Source organism: Maylandia zebra, linkage group LG8 (assembly GCF_041146795.1).
Source record: "Maylandia zebra isolate NMK-2024a linkage group LG8, Mzebra_GT3a, whole genome shotgun sequence".
Taxonomy (NCBI): Eukaryota; Metazoa; Chordata; class Actinopteri; order Cichliformes; family Cichlidae; genus Maylandia; species Maylandia zebra.
Window position 1 is genome coordinate 12,695,813 of NC_135174.1, and position 18,275 is coordinate 12,714,087.

Sequence of the window (18,275 nt, forward strand, 5' to 3'; positions counted from 1 at the left end):
ACGTCAAAAGCAGTAGGATGTTGCCACAGTATTGTTCTTTATTTATATTGTTTCTAAATTAAAGCAAAGTACAATGAACAGTACAAAATAAAACAAAATATATTCATATATATACACAATAGAAAATGGTTCCGTTCAGAACATTTAAAAAGTACAATAGATTGTGAAATCATTAATGAGGACTTTGATATAAATTATCCATAGGTAAATTTAGCTGTCCTTCAATTTCCTCTTGACAGAGAGGAAAAAAAATAGCTTCTTCTTGCTTGTTCTTTTTGTAAACGCTGTGTTGGTACAACCTCTTGTCTGGGTCTGAGAGGCTGAACCTCGTAAGCTTGGCACCATTTTATAGATACGAGTAAGCAGCTCATGAGAAACTACCAGAGCAGCACAGGTACGACTTTTGTCATCCTAAACTGTGGGAGGGGTTCAACTCTTGCTTTATGAAATGACATGTTTGCATGATATCGTGTGGCTCAGCATTTGCGATCATACTAAAGCTAGAAAATGAGGTTTCAGCAGTGTTCCCTCCTCTCCACCTTTTGTTCCATCTGTACTCTAAGACAGACTTCACTAATGACTGTGTGGTTTGCAAGTGTATCTTAAATTTTAGCAGCTAGGTGGGCGCTGACTATCATTTTCTTTTGTATCAATATTGAGATTAATGTGAGAAATCCAAACTAAATATCTTCTGGGGCCCTTTAAGAACCTTTACTAAGTCTCCTAAGGGTTTAAATATAAATGTCCACTCACTCTTGTTTGTAGATCAGCTACAGTGCTATATCTAAGCAGAACTAAACACACAGAAAAGGCGACCTGGCCGGCCTGTTGTGGCACACAGCAGTTCAGAGGAGCTACTGGACACACGGATATTTGCACTGTGGTTTCCGTCTCTTATGGATTCTCTGCATCGTCGTGTAGATGGCTGTCGGCGAAGCAGCCTTTCTGCCTGGTGCTTTGCTTTGAGCTCATATATGTAACAAGGCATTGGGCGTACAGCACGATGGATTGGCATAAGAAGGTTAAAGGAAAAAAGCTTCAGAAGAATGATTATGTCAAATGAGACTATGGCACACAGCAACGTGTCAGTTAAGTACATTATAAGAAGTGCAAAAACAAGAAACAAAACACGTGACAAAAACCAAGAAGTCAGAAACAGCCAGTGTCGAGTATGAAGCTATAAAGTTGCATTTTGAATGAGGCGAGTAGAAACTTTTAGCCTGATCTCATAACGCAGTCATCGTGACCATTTTGAGACAATTCGGGGGAGGACGTGGATCATCTGTAGTGATGGATTATTGGCTGCTCGCGCCATCCCTCACAGAGACTTCCTGTCGACTGTCAAAAACAACTACGTCACCTAACGACAGCAATTAAATTAACATCATGCCGCCTTGTCAGATCCACTTATTAAAGGAAGACATCCTGTTTAGGGTCTGGCTTCGGGCTCTCGTCGTCGTAGCAACCATGTATCAGCCCTACTCTGCACAGGGAGGGGGGTCAGGATGGGGGAAGCTTCAGGTGTCTCTCACAAACTGTCACATGCTGTCAGAGCTAGAGTGTCCTCTCCTTTAAGATGAGCTGGAGGATGTAAAGCAGGGGCATCTAAGGAGGCGAATCCAGGTGTGTTGTTGCTGCGGTTGGCTCAGGCTCAGGGGCCAGGAGAGTTGGCTTACAGGAAACTGGTAAATTAATCCTAAAAACTTCTCTCCTACTTGGTTTTTTCTTTTCCTGCCAATGCTATCGAACGCTTTGCTCTTAAAATAAATAAATTCAAACACTAGCCGTTTCACTTTGTACAGCCTTTCACTTTGTTCCTGCATCTAGTTCTGGGAGTGGTTATATTCACAGTTGACGTGTTCTACAAAAACATAGCCATTGACTAGCCCTTTTTACAACCCTTTCGGGTTCCTATGAATCTTAAGTTAAAGAGGCACATTAACCTCCTCTCAGGCATCCGCTTTATCTTCATTATAGGCTAACAGGGTATGTATGCATTATTCATCAACACATCTTTGCTATCTCAAGCAGTAATATTTCCTAGTCAACACAAGAGTTTCCATCAGGGATACATCGCTATCAACTACTGGCTGACCTTGTCTTGTTTAAATGTATCTGAAAATGGCTTATTATGGCTATTTAACACCCATTCACTCATTTAACATGGAGTCCTCTGTCACTACTGACAGTTTCATGTGGAAGCAAACGCTGAGGACGGCAAGACTGGCAAATGCTAAAAAAATTTTTTTCCTCCCTCAGGCAGCCAGTGGACATCCAAATGAATTATTGATTGAAAGACTGAAAAATGGAACGTAGCATTGAGTAAATATAATTGCCATCCTCGCCTCCACTTTCCAAAAAGCCAGAATCACTCAGAAGATAAAATATATGACAGGAGCCCTGTCCATAATTTGTTATTTGCAGAAGAGGAACTACGGAGAAGCGTCTGCACGCCGCAGGGGGAAGAGAGTCTGGGAGATGTGGGCACTTGCAGAATTAAGCTGCATTGGCTGCAAACGAATTGGCGAACAAGTCATAAATAAAAAGGAAAAAGAAAATGAGTCTAGCTACATGAAAATATCTCAAACAGTCCAAGGTATCACAGGAGTGTCTTCTTTTCATTTCACCTGCTGAATATTCACAAAGAGGATATCATTTTTCATCACTCTCCCTCTCTCTCACACACACACACACACACACACACACACACACACACACACACACACACACACACACACACACACACACACACACACACAACCATGAAGTCTAAACAGAAGCTACCAGTCAGCGCATTTCAAACCAACAAATGTGTTTTTTTTCTCTCGTTTTTTTTCTTCCTCTACTTCTGCCGTCTCCTTTTAGTTCTTTCTATGGCTTATTTTGTAAAGCACTGAAGATTTATAAAACCAGGTGAGCTCGACTTGTTGGTGGTCGCCTAACAAACCTGGGGGATTCTGCCTCTCTGTGTTTCAGAGGATCAAAGCCATACAGGAGTCATCAGAAGGACAACAATCATAGCATTAGTTTTGTTTGCACCATTTTTCTCTTTTCCCCTTTAAAGAGGGGGGAAAATACAAATAAATATACTCTTGGTTATGAACATACAATATACACATCCACGATCAAATGAAAAACGGGGACAACTTATAACACTTTTTTTTCTTTATAGGTACATTCCTTTACAAATGTATACAGTCCCTAAGAATGAGAAACTGAGGTATCGACCGGGCCTGACATAGAGACCCCAATGCCCTCTGGGAAACAAAGGTCAGAGGTCAGGTGATGACACATTCGTGCCCTCCCCAGTTCAGTTTGTCAGCGAGAACAGGCCAGTGTGTGTGTTTGTGTTGTTTTTCTCCTCAGTTTGCCCACAATGACCTGCAGAATCAGGCCGCGGCTACTCTCAAAGACAAAGAGGAGAAGATTGTGTGTTTGTGTGTGTGTGTGTCTTTGTCTCGCTGAGCGCCACAGAGCATGACATGGCATATTTTACATGGTGCGTTTAGCAAGTTGGTGGCTGAAGTCCGAGTTCGCTCGCCGAAGTGATGACCATCCAGGAAACTTCAGCTCTCGTTTTCTCATCTTTTTCTTTCCCTTCCTGTCACGCGGTCACTTTAATCTCCCACCTCCACGTGTTGATGTCATTGTGTGTTTTTGTATCCACAGTGTAGGTATATTAGCAAGGAAATAATACAGAAATAGTGACGTCCGTCTTTGTTTTTAGGATTCCGTGAAGCGAAAAATGACAGAAATTTTTCTAACCTTGAAAATGACAGACGTTAGGTAAGAAATCATGAATCTAAAACCTCCTCCTTCCTTTTTTCTTTCTTCCTGTAACAAATTTCTTTCATCACTTTTAACTGGTTTCTTTTTGTCCTACATGGCAGCTCAGTTCGAGGGAAAAGCTCTGCTAGTTGTAACATTTCTCAGCTGAAAATGAAATGAAAACATTATCTTGACGCTTAGATTTAACTGCTTTTGTGGGCTTTTATTGCTGCCTTTAAAAAACAAAAGAAAAAACAAAACAAGCATTTCCTGAAATTTCTCCTAAAATCCTCTCTAGCGGGTCTGATTTGTGGCACAGATTGAGGCGTTTCTAAGCGAAAAACACCGACACCTTATTAGCTTAAAGCGTCACTGCTGCGGCTGATCCCGATCTCTCACCTCTCATCCTTTTTTAATTCATCTTCCTTTCCGCCCCAGGCACATGTCATGAGCTCAGATTCTTCTAATTTGGTTTTTACATGAATGAGAGATGCACTCAAAGAAATAAGTGACGAAAACTGCTTTTCAAAAAAAAAGCTTCTGATAGTAAAAGAGCACAATGGTTAAATGCTCATTGAAAGGTTAGTGCTGGTAATGTGGATGAGCTTTTTTTGTATATATATTTATATATATATATATATATATATATATATAAAAATGATATTAGGCTCCTCAAAATGGATCTGAGGACCTTTCACCTGTACGTCTTGCTACTGTAATCCCTCTTTAATAAAAGAGACATATTTCTTTGATTTGCAAAGTATTTGTAAAAAGGATTCTTGGTCGATTTTTAGTTTAGATGATTTCATTTGGGTCGAACTTGAGAGGAAATGTAAAGTTAACTATGGTCGAAGGGGAACCTCTGAAGTCACCGTGTATATGACCGCAGGGGGGAGGGTGGGGCCCATCATCAGGGGGGAGGTGGTATCTGTACCCCCAGGAGCTCATACGCAAAGATGTTCCAAAAGATGGCGAAGAGAAGGAAGGTGATGAAGGAGAAGACGATGACCCACCAGGAGCACTGTTTCTGCAGACTCTCCTCGTAGCTGCGCAGGATCAGCAGGCCCATGCTGATGCCGACCACAGCCCCCGACAGGTGTGCCATAAAGCTGGGCTGCGGTCCGGAGGAGGGCAACGGCGGCGAGAAACGGAGCCAGACTGCACGACCCACCTCTGAACTCACTGCAGAGGGAAGAGGGGAGAAGACATATTTGTCACATCGGTGTCTGCTCATTACTGCAGCTGTGAGGAAATCATCTCCACATTTTGGGAAACATACTTGTGAAGGAGAGCGAGTTAGATGGGAAGACTGATACCAGTCTCTGATTGATCTGTTGATAAATATGCAAGGTGCAGGCAGCAGCTGATGAGCTTATCTAAGCAAAAAGACTGGAAACATGAGGGAAACAGCTGGCCTGGCTCTTTTCAAAGGTCACAAACTCCAGCTATCAGCAACACTGAATAACACATTATATCTAATTTATTCAATTCATAAAAGATGTTTAAAAAACAACAACAATTCAAAGTCAAAAAAGGAAGTCATTTAATGAGCATTTCTTAGGTGGGACCAGTAACATCCTGAGTTTGACATGATAGCATTTATATGACCGGGCATTCTACTAGTCTGCTAGGACTGGGTTGTACTTTCAGATCTGCTACAACACTTCATGGCATAGATTCAACAAGAGGTTGCAAACATTCCTCAGAAATTTTGGTCCACATTGATGTGACAGCATCACGGAGTCACTGCACATTTGCCAGCTGCACATCCATGATACCAGCCTCCTGCTGAAGTTGGCTGTGGCGTTAAAACAATACTCAGCAGGTACTAAGGGGGTCAAAGTCTACCATCCAAATGGTGCAGTAGAAATCAAGACTTGTCACACCACAATGTTTTTTTCAAATCATACAATTTTTTAGCTGACAGAAGCTCCACCTGCACTCCTTAGACGTTGGAGGCTGTTATTTGAGTTACTGTTATCTTACTATCAGTTTGAAGTTGTCCAACTAATGTGGCATCAACAAAGCATTGTGACCCAGAGCAGTGAGAGAAATGTCTAGTTTCTCTTTTTCAGACCTTTCTTGTAAATACTAGAGATGGCTGTGTGGGGAAAATCCCTGCAGATCAGCAGTTTCTGAAATACTCAGACCAGCCCGTCTGGCACCAACAACCACAGTCAAAGTCGCTTAAATCACCTTTTTATCCTCATTCTGATGCTCAGTTTGAACTGTGGCAGGTAGTGTTCACAAAGTGGTTGGTAAATATATGAAACTCTGAAAATTATTCATTATGTTTGAGTGTTTTAATGCCAAATCTTTCAGGGATCTGTAACTTTAAGTCTATTCAGATTTCCACACACAGATTCTGAAAGAAGAACTTTTTATTGTCCTTAAGCACAAGACGCCACGTGCATCACTCACTTTGCATCATATAAAGATCAGACGCTAGGTCTGAGCTGGGCTAATGTGACTGCTTAAAGATGATCTGTGTGGGGGATTGTGCTAAAGTGTTTTATCAAAGTCTGCTTCTGCAGACAAAGGTCTCGGGAGGATTTAAATGGAACTTTATTCGAAAAAATTGCTTTCAAAATATTATTCGCCTGTGGTCGTTGGGGCTATTCCAAAGTCTCTTTAGCTGAACAAACACTCAGCACTGATCCTATAAACACAGAGCAAATTATAATTTGGTTTTCACAGCTGCACACACAAATAACTTGTCGCGTTTTATTTTGAAATATCCGTCCCCTGTTTGGAAAACACTGAGGAGAAATATGAAATTCCAGCAGAGACTCGCCGCTCTCTCGGTTCGGGGGCGGCAGGCTTTGGACAGATGGAGGGAACATATTGCTCACTAATGAAAGTCAGAGTGTATCGGCCCTCGTGTGGAGAAAAGGGACAAGTAGTATGACTCAAATGCTACGAAAACAAAGCAGCATGTTCAACCAGGGAGCCTCTCGCTCTGAGCCACTATGGATGATAGCTTAAGCGGCACATGTGTTGATCGGCCTTACGTGTTTTTAACCCCACTCAGAACATGTATGAGCTATACTGAAGTGTCAGCATGTCTGCTTACGTTAAACATATGCTGAAAAAGAGCAGAAATAGAAACGAGAGTAAAATCTAGAAAACTTACTGCAAACTAGCGCCAGGATCATGCGGAGCAGCTTGTATGGACAGCGCATCCCGGCCCAGTTCTGCAACACAGAAGTGTCCTGTCAGCACAAACAACCACGGAATATCTGACCATGTTATAACAGCCCGTCAGGGAACACCTCGCTTTCTCTCCTCAGGCCATATTTAGCCTATGAAGAAAGACAATCCACATCCACGACAGAGAGAAGCGGCGGCGCTTACACGAGACAGAGGCGCGATTATGCACCTGGCTGCTCTCCACTTACTGGTTCCAATCCAGTTGCACTCTATTAATTAGGACGAAGATAATTTAAGGGAATGGCAGAATGGACCAATAAGTAGCCTTTGTAAATCCCTGCGGGGGGAAAGAACAATGGCATCCTGTCTTAGAATAACACATTTACTTTCCAGGATGAATAATTGCACCAGTCCCATCCTTCCTCAGGTCCCCAGCTGTTGGGAATATGACCCAGCGCTTCTCTTTTTCTCTCACGGCACAAAAAGAAATGGAGAATACCATGTAAAATTCAGGAGGGGTGTATAAATAAAACCTGCTGTGACCGTAGGTTTAAAACAAGCCAAGAGCAGGAATGCAGGTAAAGTTAAAGCAGGTTTTTTTTAAAAATATAAATGATTAATGTCGAGGAGGGGAGAGGTCAGCACAGCAGAGCGGGAGAGGAGGTCTGAGCTGGGAGTGATGTGATGTTGCTTCTGTCTGATGGGACACATTTCGCTTTGATGCTTCCACTCTTGTAGGAGGTGAAGAGCAATCTGTAGCCGGAGCACGGCCACTGCATTTTGTCTGTTACAGGTCGTGTTATAATACTCAGGGGGCTGAAATGGAGAGAGACAAAACTTAAGAGTTGCTCACTAACTATAAGAAGAAAGTTTAATGTGGCTCCAAGACGGATTGTAAAGATTTTATCCAGAGCTGTACGTCTTCTAGGCAGTGAGGTACAGAGCCTGAAACCTTTCTGAACCTGAAAATGTCTTGGTTTCTTGAAATTTAAAAAGTCAAGATCGGAAAAGGTTTCAGAATTTCTTAACCCCTCCCCACCAAACTAGACCAAAACTCATCAGTGCAGAACTAAGAGGCGCCTTAAAGGATTTCCCAACAACAAACCGGCATGAAGCGTAACAGACCAAACAAACTGTAAGCTGCTGTGAGCACACAGTTACAGTTACAGAGGCTTTGCTTTGGGCCCGTCAGCACGTTTTAATTTCCATTTCTGCTGGCGTCCTCGCTGCCCACAGTCAACAGCGATTAGTTAAAGCCAGTCGTCAGATGTAACACCGCCTTGAGTTTAGAGGAGCATGAAGAAGCCGCCTTGTGCCAAATACACATAATTGAATGCTGGGGAAAAGAAAGAAGGCTCTCAAAGCAGCATTGTGGGAATTCACTTCCTGTTTCTTCAGCGGATACAAATAAAAACAGTAAAATACTTGCTCACTTGAGAGTTAATAATACAGATGACAAAAAAGAAAAAAGGAAGGGTCTAGTGTCTGAAGTACACCAGCCTTATACAACCTAAAGAATTAACCTTATTTTGTTAATAAGATGATAACAGATAACGAATATTGTGTGCTCGTGTGTACACGTGGATCACGTGCAGCAGAAAAACTACTGGGTACACTTTACAACCAGTAGTTTTTCCTGATTAATGTCGTAATTTCCTTGTAAATACACGGGATTTCATCTTTTTTTTATTTAAAATGTAGATATGTTTACCTACAAATACTTAAAGGTGGGTACACTAGCAGGTAACAGGTCAGGTTTTACAGGAAACAACAAAGTAATTATACTGTAAGTAAATTTAACTAGTGTCTAATTAATTTTACATAGTCCATGAGTAATTTTAAGTATTGGATAATTTAGTGGAAAAACAAAGGATATTTCCTCATCTTAAGTTGTAACACTGTACATTTCGAGGCACAGGACATAATATAGAGTGGCTTAACTTTGCCTAACTTTCAAGGAATTTTACAGTATAGTTACTTACAATATCATTTATTTCTCTCTTCTTTCCAGTCTAAATGTGGTTTGCTAAATTCTTTACACACAACTTAAAATAAATAAAACTACATTTACCTACAAATACTTAGACACTACTTCAAATTACCTTTATACTTATTATTACTACTTATTTCCTTGTTTTCACTAAAACACAACTTGTTACTCACTTATTCTAGTGTACCTCTAACTTCTGGGTATTTTACAAGAAAGAAGAGAAATAATACTGTAAATAATTTTAAAAGCTGCACAAGTTTGTGATTTTAAGCATTTCTTAATGTTTCCACTTACAGGTATTTTACAGGAATGCAAACACAAATTATACTGTAAATAATTTGAAGCACATTGTGTCTCCTTTCCTGTAAAATATCTGGAAGTTAGGCAAGGTTGAGCCACTATATTAGAGAGCCCACTCCCTGAAAAGTACAACGTAAGTTTGGGAAATATTGTTTGTCTTTCCAGTAAATTACCAGGAAATGATGCAGTACTGCAAATCACTTACAGAACAATTTGTGTCTCCATTCCTTAATTACGCACTACTTAAAATTCCTTACACGCGACTTAACTTTACAGTATAATTATTCCTTTGTTTCCTGTAAAAAACAGACTTGTTACCTCCTTATTCTAGTGTACCTACCTTTAAGTAAGTCAAGATAAATATGATTAGAATGTAATTTCAAGTAAAATACGTTGAAATTCCATTTAATTAGAGAAGAATCATACCCTTGTTCACGGGCTAGTAAAGTAAAAACAAACTAACAAAACAGTGAAGTCCACGCTGTTGGTCTGTTCTGACATTTTGTCCCTACCAAAAAACGTTTTCAGACATAACAATGGAAGCGACGATGATGATGATGATTGCAGTTACCATGACGACATTGGCCAGATGCGCTGAGCACAGAGCGTAGACCCCCCCGGAGCCCCCCACCACTGGAGCACGCATGTCGGTGATGGACACTGTCAGCGAGCCTGCACAGACAGAAAGAGAGAAGTATATTAGGAGTGTAGGTGTGAGAGAGCGCACACGATGCAGACAGAGAGTGCGTTTTGTGTGTTTTAGTGAAAGAGAAACAGACAGCATTTTAGAGCAGAGGGGAAAAAAAAAAACCAAAGGCAGCGTCAGTTTGCTCATCACGCAGCAGCACAAGTCACCTTCCTCACAGCATTTTTCCAACAGTCTCAGTGTTAAAATCACAACGCTCACAGGGGCTGTGCTACATCAGCCGACCTTCACGTGCCCGTTTATATTAAATCCATGGCCCACTCCTAAATATGTACACACACACACTCAGGCAGGTTTGCGTGGAGTCTGCTAAAACTGATTACATAAAAACGTAGAGGGCTGAAAAGTAATGTTTCCTAATTGGACTTTCCTTCGGAGGCTGATGTCTGATCAAAGCAGGGCCTGAAGAACATAGCGAAACCTTGCCGAGGAGGATAATGTCCAATTTGTGTGCTCTAAATGCTTTGTGTTAAATTCATGAGCGACGTCTAATCTGGGACGTGCAGATATGGAAAGAAGCCAAATGGGTCTAAAATGATAGTTTAAACATAAAAAAGAGTGGCAGTGACAGAGGGAAGAGCATAATGGCCCAACACCGAGTGACTGCACTCTTACGTAACGGTCACAGAATACGTTTTGACTTGTAACAGCAGGTGTAAATGATAAAATTAACAATGGCTGAGTGCCATTTGCTGGCTCACGGTCACGCTGCTGTGGCTTAGTGGGACAAAAACTATGACACGTCTAAACGCCTGCTATGAAGAGGCTCATTTACCAACAAGCCGGGATCCAGCAGCAGTTATTTGATGCCTTGTGATTTACTCCTTTGGAGTGGCGTGCTTAAAGCCACTGTGTGCACAGGTGTCTTCAATTACTATGAACCTCGGGTCAGGTTTGGCAGAGCAGCGTTTAAAAAGATGTGATGTCGTCTGAGTGTATGGCCTTATAACAATTACGGTGATGTAACCTGTCCCATCCTTACAGGTGCATTTCAAGGAGCTGTCACTCATGCCCACCCCGGATCCATGTTTAGAAGAGGTCTGATCAGGCAACAGTGGGTGAGCTAGAGCTGTGTGGAAGCTTTAACCTTCACCCTGCCTCATGATCTGTTCAAGCGAGAGCATTTTTCTACAGTAATTAAATGGAAAAAAAGCGGCACTTACATAAAACACGACATGTTAAATTAAATTACATAATTCTCTTGGCCTCTCACTTGCCCTATGAAATAAGGATTTGCACCTACTGAGGCTTTATTTTGGTGCGCAACATGCAACAGTTAAAAAAAATGTAAAGAAATTTATAACGAGACCAAAGGGTCACTGAAATTACAAACATTTACATCAAGTGCGTGTCAGTCAATCAAGCAATTCTGAGATCAATCAACGTTTCTGTACATGAAAGATGAAGATATAGTCTGTAGCGAATTAGCAGACATATTCTGCACTAATAGAGGTTGTTCTGGCTCGCACCACAACTAGGGAACCTTGCAGCTGCTATTATTGTTACTTTTCAAGTATTGTCATGGTCCTGGGCCATGTGGGCCCAGTATTCTTAGCTTTCATGTATTTTTGTATTTTGTTCTTTACTTAGGCCATGCTTCCTGGGTTGATCTGTTACGTTGTTCCTTATGTGTTTTCCCTTCGTGACTCTTACCCCCTGTGTGCCCCTCTGTGTATTTATGAGCCCTCGTCTCTCTTTGTGCTTTATTCTATGTTTTCCCCAGCCCGTTATGTCTGCGTTCTCCCCGTGCTCTCTCTCCTCCTGTTTGAACCTCTGTGTACTTCCTGCTTTACTTTGCCCATCTCCCATCAGTGTTACGTCCACTCCTGCCGTGTCTTGTTATGATTATCAGTGTCACCTGTGTTCCCCGTGTGCATCCACTTCCCCTGATCTTCCCTCATGTGTATTTAGTCTCTGTGTTTCGTACAGTCTGTGTCGCGTCGTCTGTGTTTCCACCCTCTATGTTTCCATGCCCGGTCTATTGTATTCTTAGTCATAGCTTCACCTTAGTTATTCCCAGTTTAGGTTTCCGTTTAGCCACGCTATCCCCGCTGTATTTGTATACCTTGTCATCAGCCACAATAAAGGCTCGCTTTTGTTTAAAGTTCACTCCCGCCTGCTCACCTGTGTTCGCACCTGGGTCCACCATACACACCACCGCACGGTCTGTCACAGCGGACCGTGACAAGTATATGAGAAACTTTGAGTGTTTATGACGTACAATCACAGGCTAACTTATTAGAAACACCTGTTTAACTGCGCATTAACACACAGATATATACAATCAACCAATCACGTAGTAGCAGCTTGTTTAGGCATGTATTAAGGCATGTAGAAATGATACTGAACATGGCGCAGGATGGTCTGAGTATTTTGGAAACTCCTGATCTACTGGAACTTTCCCAGACAACCGTCTCCATAGTTTTCAGAGAATGGGTTGAAAAAGAGAAAATATCCATCGAGCAGCTGTACTCTGTGTTGTTATGCAGCCGAGCATCTTTGAAACTTGAAGCAGATGAGCTACAGCAGCAGGAGACCACAAAGGCTTGCTATTCCTGTCAGCTACGAACAGGAAACTGTGGCTGCCATTCAGATGCTAGAAGACTGGAAACATCATTGCTTGGTCTGATGATTCTGGACTTTTGCTGAAAGATCTTGTTTTCTGGGGTCAGAATTTGGAGCAAACAACATGGTCTGAAACACCCTGCCTTGCTTTGCATTGTAATGGTGTTTGGGAAGTAATTTCTTACCAATCTGAAGCAATTGTGTGATGCTTTAATGTCAATATGGAACAAAATCTGAGCAATGTTTCCAGCACCTTGTTGAATCTGTGCAAAGAAGAATTATGGCAGTTTTGAAGGCAAAAAGGGGGTCCAACATCATGCTAGCGAGTTGTACCTAACAAAAGGTCCAGTTAGTGTAAGTTAACAGTTATTCTATTAAATGTAGCACTGGCAGCTGGCATTTAAAAAACAAAGAAACAAACAATAATCTGTAAATACTGGCAAGGCATTAGTCATGTAAACACAGCTCCTAAAATTAGCCTTACAACAAGCAAAACCCAGAGAATCAAGTGACAGGAAATACGATGAAATAAATCCCACGGTTTGTGTTTAGTCCTGTTCCTTTGTCATCTGTCTCTTTCCTCCTCTCTTCTGTCATCTCTTTCCCCTCACCAGCCGGTGTTGGAAAATGGCTGCCCCTCACTGAGCCTGGCTCTAACAAAGGTCTGAAAACGGGATTCTTCCTACCCAAACATTGCCAAGTGTTTGATCAAAGGGGACCATCTTTTCATTGCTTTTCATCTGCTTCTAATATTGTAGGAGCTTCCCCTTAGAACATAAAATGCCTTGCTGACTGTTGCTCTGACAAGTGAGACACATTTCTCGACACCAGAAAAAGTTGAGCTCATTCTGCATCGCTATCCGAGCTCAAATGCTTGTGGGCTGCGTCGCATGTTCACACTGTCCCTAAGGATGCCGATTGAGAGCCGTGCCTTCAAACAATGTGACAGCGAACTTGACAGCGCAACATTTTGCTATACGAGTTGAATGTCGAGGCGAATAAATGTTTGTTCACAAAAAAAGTAAGAACAAAAGCAGCCAAAACACAACACAAAATCACATTTACAGTGTTACGGTGTTTAAAAGGTATAACCATGTAATTGTTGTGAGAAAAAAGGATTGCTGTGACGCTATGAAGTAGGACAGAATTCCAGGCTGGAGAAATCACTGTGGCGGTTTGCTCGCGAGGACGACGTTAGCCCCTGTTAATTATGCAAATGAGCTGATAAGGGAAGCGGAGAGGGCTGATAAAACAACACAGCTTCTTTTTAATCACAGCTGGGATTTGCTGGAGTTGTGATCTCAGATCTATAATGCATGTTGGAAGATTCACATTCTGTATGTGTGTGTATGCACGCACACTGGGACCGCACAGAGTAAACACGGTCTTAAAGAACGACTTGTCAGCCCGCGGTGCTGGTGATGATCGTGGAAAGACAGATGGTAATCAGAATGTGTTCCTGAGCCATTCATCTCTCTTCGCTCTGACACCTATGGGCTATTTCATGTGGATTTATGGTGCATATGAAGGTTGGTGCTTCAGAAAAAGATTTGAGAAGATTCACAGTGGCCCATTTTTTGTAGCTCCACCAAATTGCAATTACACAGTGTAGCATACAGTATGTGGTCTCTGATCTCTTCAAAGTAAAGAAAAAAAATTGATTTAGAGCAACTTCAGCAGCATCAACTTCTGAGTTCCCCTTTTCCGCTTCTTCTGGGACATTCCTGCAGTTAATTTATTACTTCCATGCATTAGAGCCGGGTGATATATTGATATGAGAGATATCATCTGGGATTTTAGTTATGCTAATGCAATTGTTGTTAAATATAGTCTTTTATTGGCCTTTGAATTTCAGTTTAGTTAACAGTTTCTAATCCATTTCCATGCCTGCCTGCAATTATAGCTGGAAGCATTATATTTTCCAGTTGCTCCATTATCCATCCCATTTTTTAAGGAATTCTGAGGAAATGTTTTTTTTTTGTTTGTTTTTTGTTTTTAAAACACATTTGTACCCAATGTCGACTATAGAGTGGGTTAAAATCGTTAACTAAAACTAACACAGAGGAAAAGTCAGAAAACCAACTCAAACTAAACTGAATTAAAAAGAAAACTTCAAAATTAAACAAAAATAAAATAGTGCTGGTCAGATCTTGTGCACCTGTCAAGCTTACTGCTCATCCTCAGCTAATTCTTTGCTAGCAATCTGGTTGACACGCTCTGTTCAACCGACTTTAATACAGGAAAAATCAAATATGCAGCGGCCAGAATTAGTATTCAGATTGTTGGTATCAGTGCACCTTACTCAAAGACCTTTTCCTCCACATAGTTGTCATTTATAAACTGCTTGCTACAAACCTTAGCATTGCAGCTAGCTAGTGGAATCTTCCTTTCAGTGCAGCTAGTTAGCGATGAAGAACCACTTGCTACTTAAGAGGGAGATTACGTGGATAGTGCACATGCCCTTTAGACTGTTCTTTAGTTTCAGTTTGGCTATTTTCCAACTACTGATATACTGTTACTAGTTAGCTAAATTGAACTAACGTATGATTATTGGGCAACCAAACAAACCATCATGTACTTACACAAGATGGCACTACATATGCTCCAAAAAGTTGAAGTCTAAACACTCTTTTCTTAAATCCAGCTTCACAGACAGTGTTAAATCTGTGACAGTGTTATATAATGTATTTTCTAATGTCTTAAAGTGGTTGCTCAACTTTAAGTTGCATTGCTTTTGAGAAATCACTTTACCTTATAGAAAATATTGTTTACATATCCAACAGAAAATATGAATTTGGGTCATATTTCTGTCACCTAACAGATGTAAAGTACAATGTTCACTCTCTCTTAAAGGGAACTATTGGCCCTTTAACATCTAAGTGCTTAGTTACTTTAGCCAAATATGACTGGTTGCAGTTTACTGCTAGGCTGATATCAGGCCGGTTAGCGTCAGTGCTTTTATGATTTGCATGCAGTAAAACCCAAAAGTTAAAAGTAATAAGTTACATCTCCTCATAGTTGTAGGGACTGCAGAGAGGGTATTCTCAGTGGGTTCATTACTATCAGTAAAGCCTAATATATGTGACCTCAAAGGATCCAAAATGAATGTCAAAATACAGCTGGGAACAGCTTTATGAGCAGAGAGGTTTGCTGACTTGCTGACTCCAGTACAGATCACCTCATTTGAGGAGACATTCAGGGATGTGACACCACCATCTGCAGGTGAGGAAGAGGAAACAACCTGGGACCTCCGGCTCGGAGGAAGAGCGGAGCCCCACAGGGAGGATACGAATTGCTATCTCCTCCTGCTCACCTGACTTTGGTGAGAGGCTTCTGAATACAGTATGAATACTGAACAAGCGCATCATGTGGGCTCTTCTGCCTCAGGGGATTTAAGATTTAGGATTCTCGCACTCAGCAGGAGCTGAGACGTGAGGAGTGCGATTACTTCAGCAGTGAGCCGACACTTTCCATCTCAAGCACATGATATTTATTGGCGCCGTCATCATCATCAACATCCTCAAATCTTTTTGTGAGCTTGCAACATCCTCAAGTCAACTGCAATGTAGACAGTAAAAATGATGCATTTTATAGAGTGTATAGGTCAACTACACACTCGGGGCTATACTCTGTCTGCTGCAGTAAAGTCAATGCTGCTCACAGAACTGAGCCTCTCTGTCAAACCACACATGGATACTCAAGGCTGCCCTTAAGCAATGGGTCAAATTGGGATTTCCAGTCTCTATGGGACAAGTGGTGGTAAGGTGATCGCAGGCCAGAGTTTGACAGTGCCTGAGGTTGCGCTGCTGTGTAGCCAGTAAAATACAGGCTGTGCCCGAGTACAGTAAATGTTCTAACCTTGAAAAATACGGAGAAACATGACACGAGGCTCTTCAGTGTCTGCAGCTATGTGGCCAACTATCAACCGTAGCTACTTCAACTATTTATTTCATAGCTAATGCACTTAAGGAGAACATTTTATTAAATGGATGTTTAAAAGGCAGGTTAATGGTTGTAGATAGTTTGGGTTAAAACTATGATAGTGAGGGTTCAAGAGGGAACAGCACGATAAATTTAGCAAACGCTTTCTGAAAAAAAAAAAAAAAAACGAGTTTCTGACTGTTTTTTTTTCAGATAGTCTGTTTTAACTGATTTTTTTTCATCACCTATGAAGTGGAACAAGATGATTAGCATATACACCCTATGCTCGCCTGGGCAGCTGATAGTGGAAGCATTTTACAGTCCTGTGAAAAAGAACGGACTTTATACACTCCTGTTAATACCCAAATGCACCCTTACTGTTTCAACAGAAATTAAGAGGGTAATTCAGAGGGTTGTACCCAGGCAATCCTAATCATAAACATTTGAATAACTGATCATCAGTAAGTATGAGCACCTCTATAAATCAAACGCTTTGGCAGTTTGCTGGTCTGCAGCTTTAATACTACAATTTTGCCAGGAGTGGACGTCCCAGTAAACTCAGTGCAATGCTCAGAGAAACTGCAAAAATCTTTCGAGACTCTATGTTATTTAGCATGTGAAATGTTAAAGTTTGTAAAAGTACAATTCAAAAAAGAAGTCAGGCGTGTTTAGAAAGGGTTTTGCAAAGTTGCATCTGAACAAACCACAAGACTCCCGGAAGAACATCCATAATAGCATATCAGCGCAAACACAGCATATAATCTGACAAGCACAGTGGTGGAGGGGTGATGATTTGGGTTCGTTTTTCCTTGGATTCATTGACTTGAGCATGAACTCCTCTGTATGCCAAAGTATTCCAGAGTCAAATGCGATCCTGAGATTGGAGATGCAACAGGACAATGATCTCAAGCATAGCAGCAAAACTACAACAGAATGACTGAAAAAGAAAGAAATCAGAGGGTTGCAATGATCCAGTCAAAGTCTAGATCTTAACCTGACTGAAATGATGTGGTGGAACTTCGATGAACTCAAAATAACTGATATGTTGTGTTTAGTTTCAGCACAACTAGTGAAACGCAAACACAGCACATCAGCACATTGTAAAGAAGAGTGGGTCAAAATTCCTCCACAACAATGTGAGAGACTGACAAAGTGATGCAGAAAACAGTTTCCTCAAGTTGTTGCTAAAGGTGGTTCTACAAACTCCTGAATTATGAGGTGCACTCTCTTTTTCACATAACTGTAACTATTCATCCAGCAAATACTAAAGACTCGATGTTCCAAAAACCCAACAAATGTCCAGTATTGTATTTTCTTTTCATCTTTGTTTGGATTTCATCAACTCTTGAGGGAAATATCTGGTTTTTCAACTGCTTTAAGCTCCATGTTTACCGGATAATCACTCTGGGTGTTATAGCTGTTGGGTCAGGTACATTACAGTCAGGCCTTAGCAATTTTTCCACTGGAAACTGTATCGATGAGAGTGGACCAGACCAGCAAAGCTTCAGGCCATGGGACCAAAATAATGAGCTAAAAGACTCTAAAGCACCGAGGAGAAGCGCAGAGTTTGGCGATTTATCTGTGGGTGTTTCAGTATGTGTCACAACTGTCACTTTAAGGTTGGTCATCTGAGTCATTGGTAATACAAAAATATTGACTACTGCAGATTAAAAAAATAAAACAAAACGAAAAGAAAAAAAAAAAAAGAAAAACAGATGCCGCATTAAAGATTCCATTCAGGAATGTAAAGTACGGCTGAAAACATTAATATGGATTGAGATGCATTTCTAGGTTGGTCAGCCAATAAATTACTCAGGAGAGGACAATTAAAGGATAATGAGTGTTTATTTATTCAGGTGGTTGAGTCAGTAAAGA

General features: G+C 41.2%; 1 protein-coding gene across 3 annotated transcripts in view; it reads right to left on the bottom strand.

Annotated features, from left to right (window-relative positions):
• Positions 1 to 18: 18 nt before the first annotated feature.
• Positions 19 to 18,275, bottom strand: part of rhbdl1 (rhomboid, veinlet-like 1 (Drosophila)) — a 57,375-nt gene continuing 39,118 nt past the window's right edge. For all 3 annotated transcript variants that reach the window (XM_076887363.1, XM_004562469.4, XM_076887364.1), the window contains exons 6-8: positions 9,780 to 9,880; positions 6,902 to 6,962; positions 19 to 4,950 (exon numbers count right to left, since the gene is read on the bottom strand). In XM_076887363.1, the coding sequence (XP_076743478.1) occupies positions 4,679 to 4,950; positions 6,902 to 6,962; positions 9,780 to 9,880 (434 nt within the window). In that variant the 3' untranslated portion in view covers positions 19 to 4,678. The remainder of the gene's footprint in view (positions 4,951 to 6,901; positions 6,963 to 9,779; positions 9,881 to 18,275) is intronic.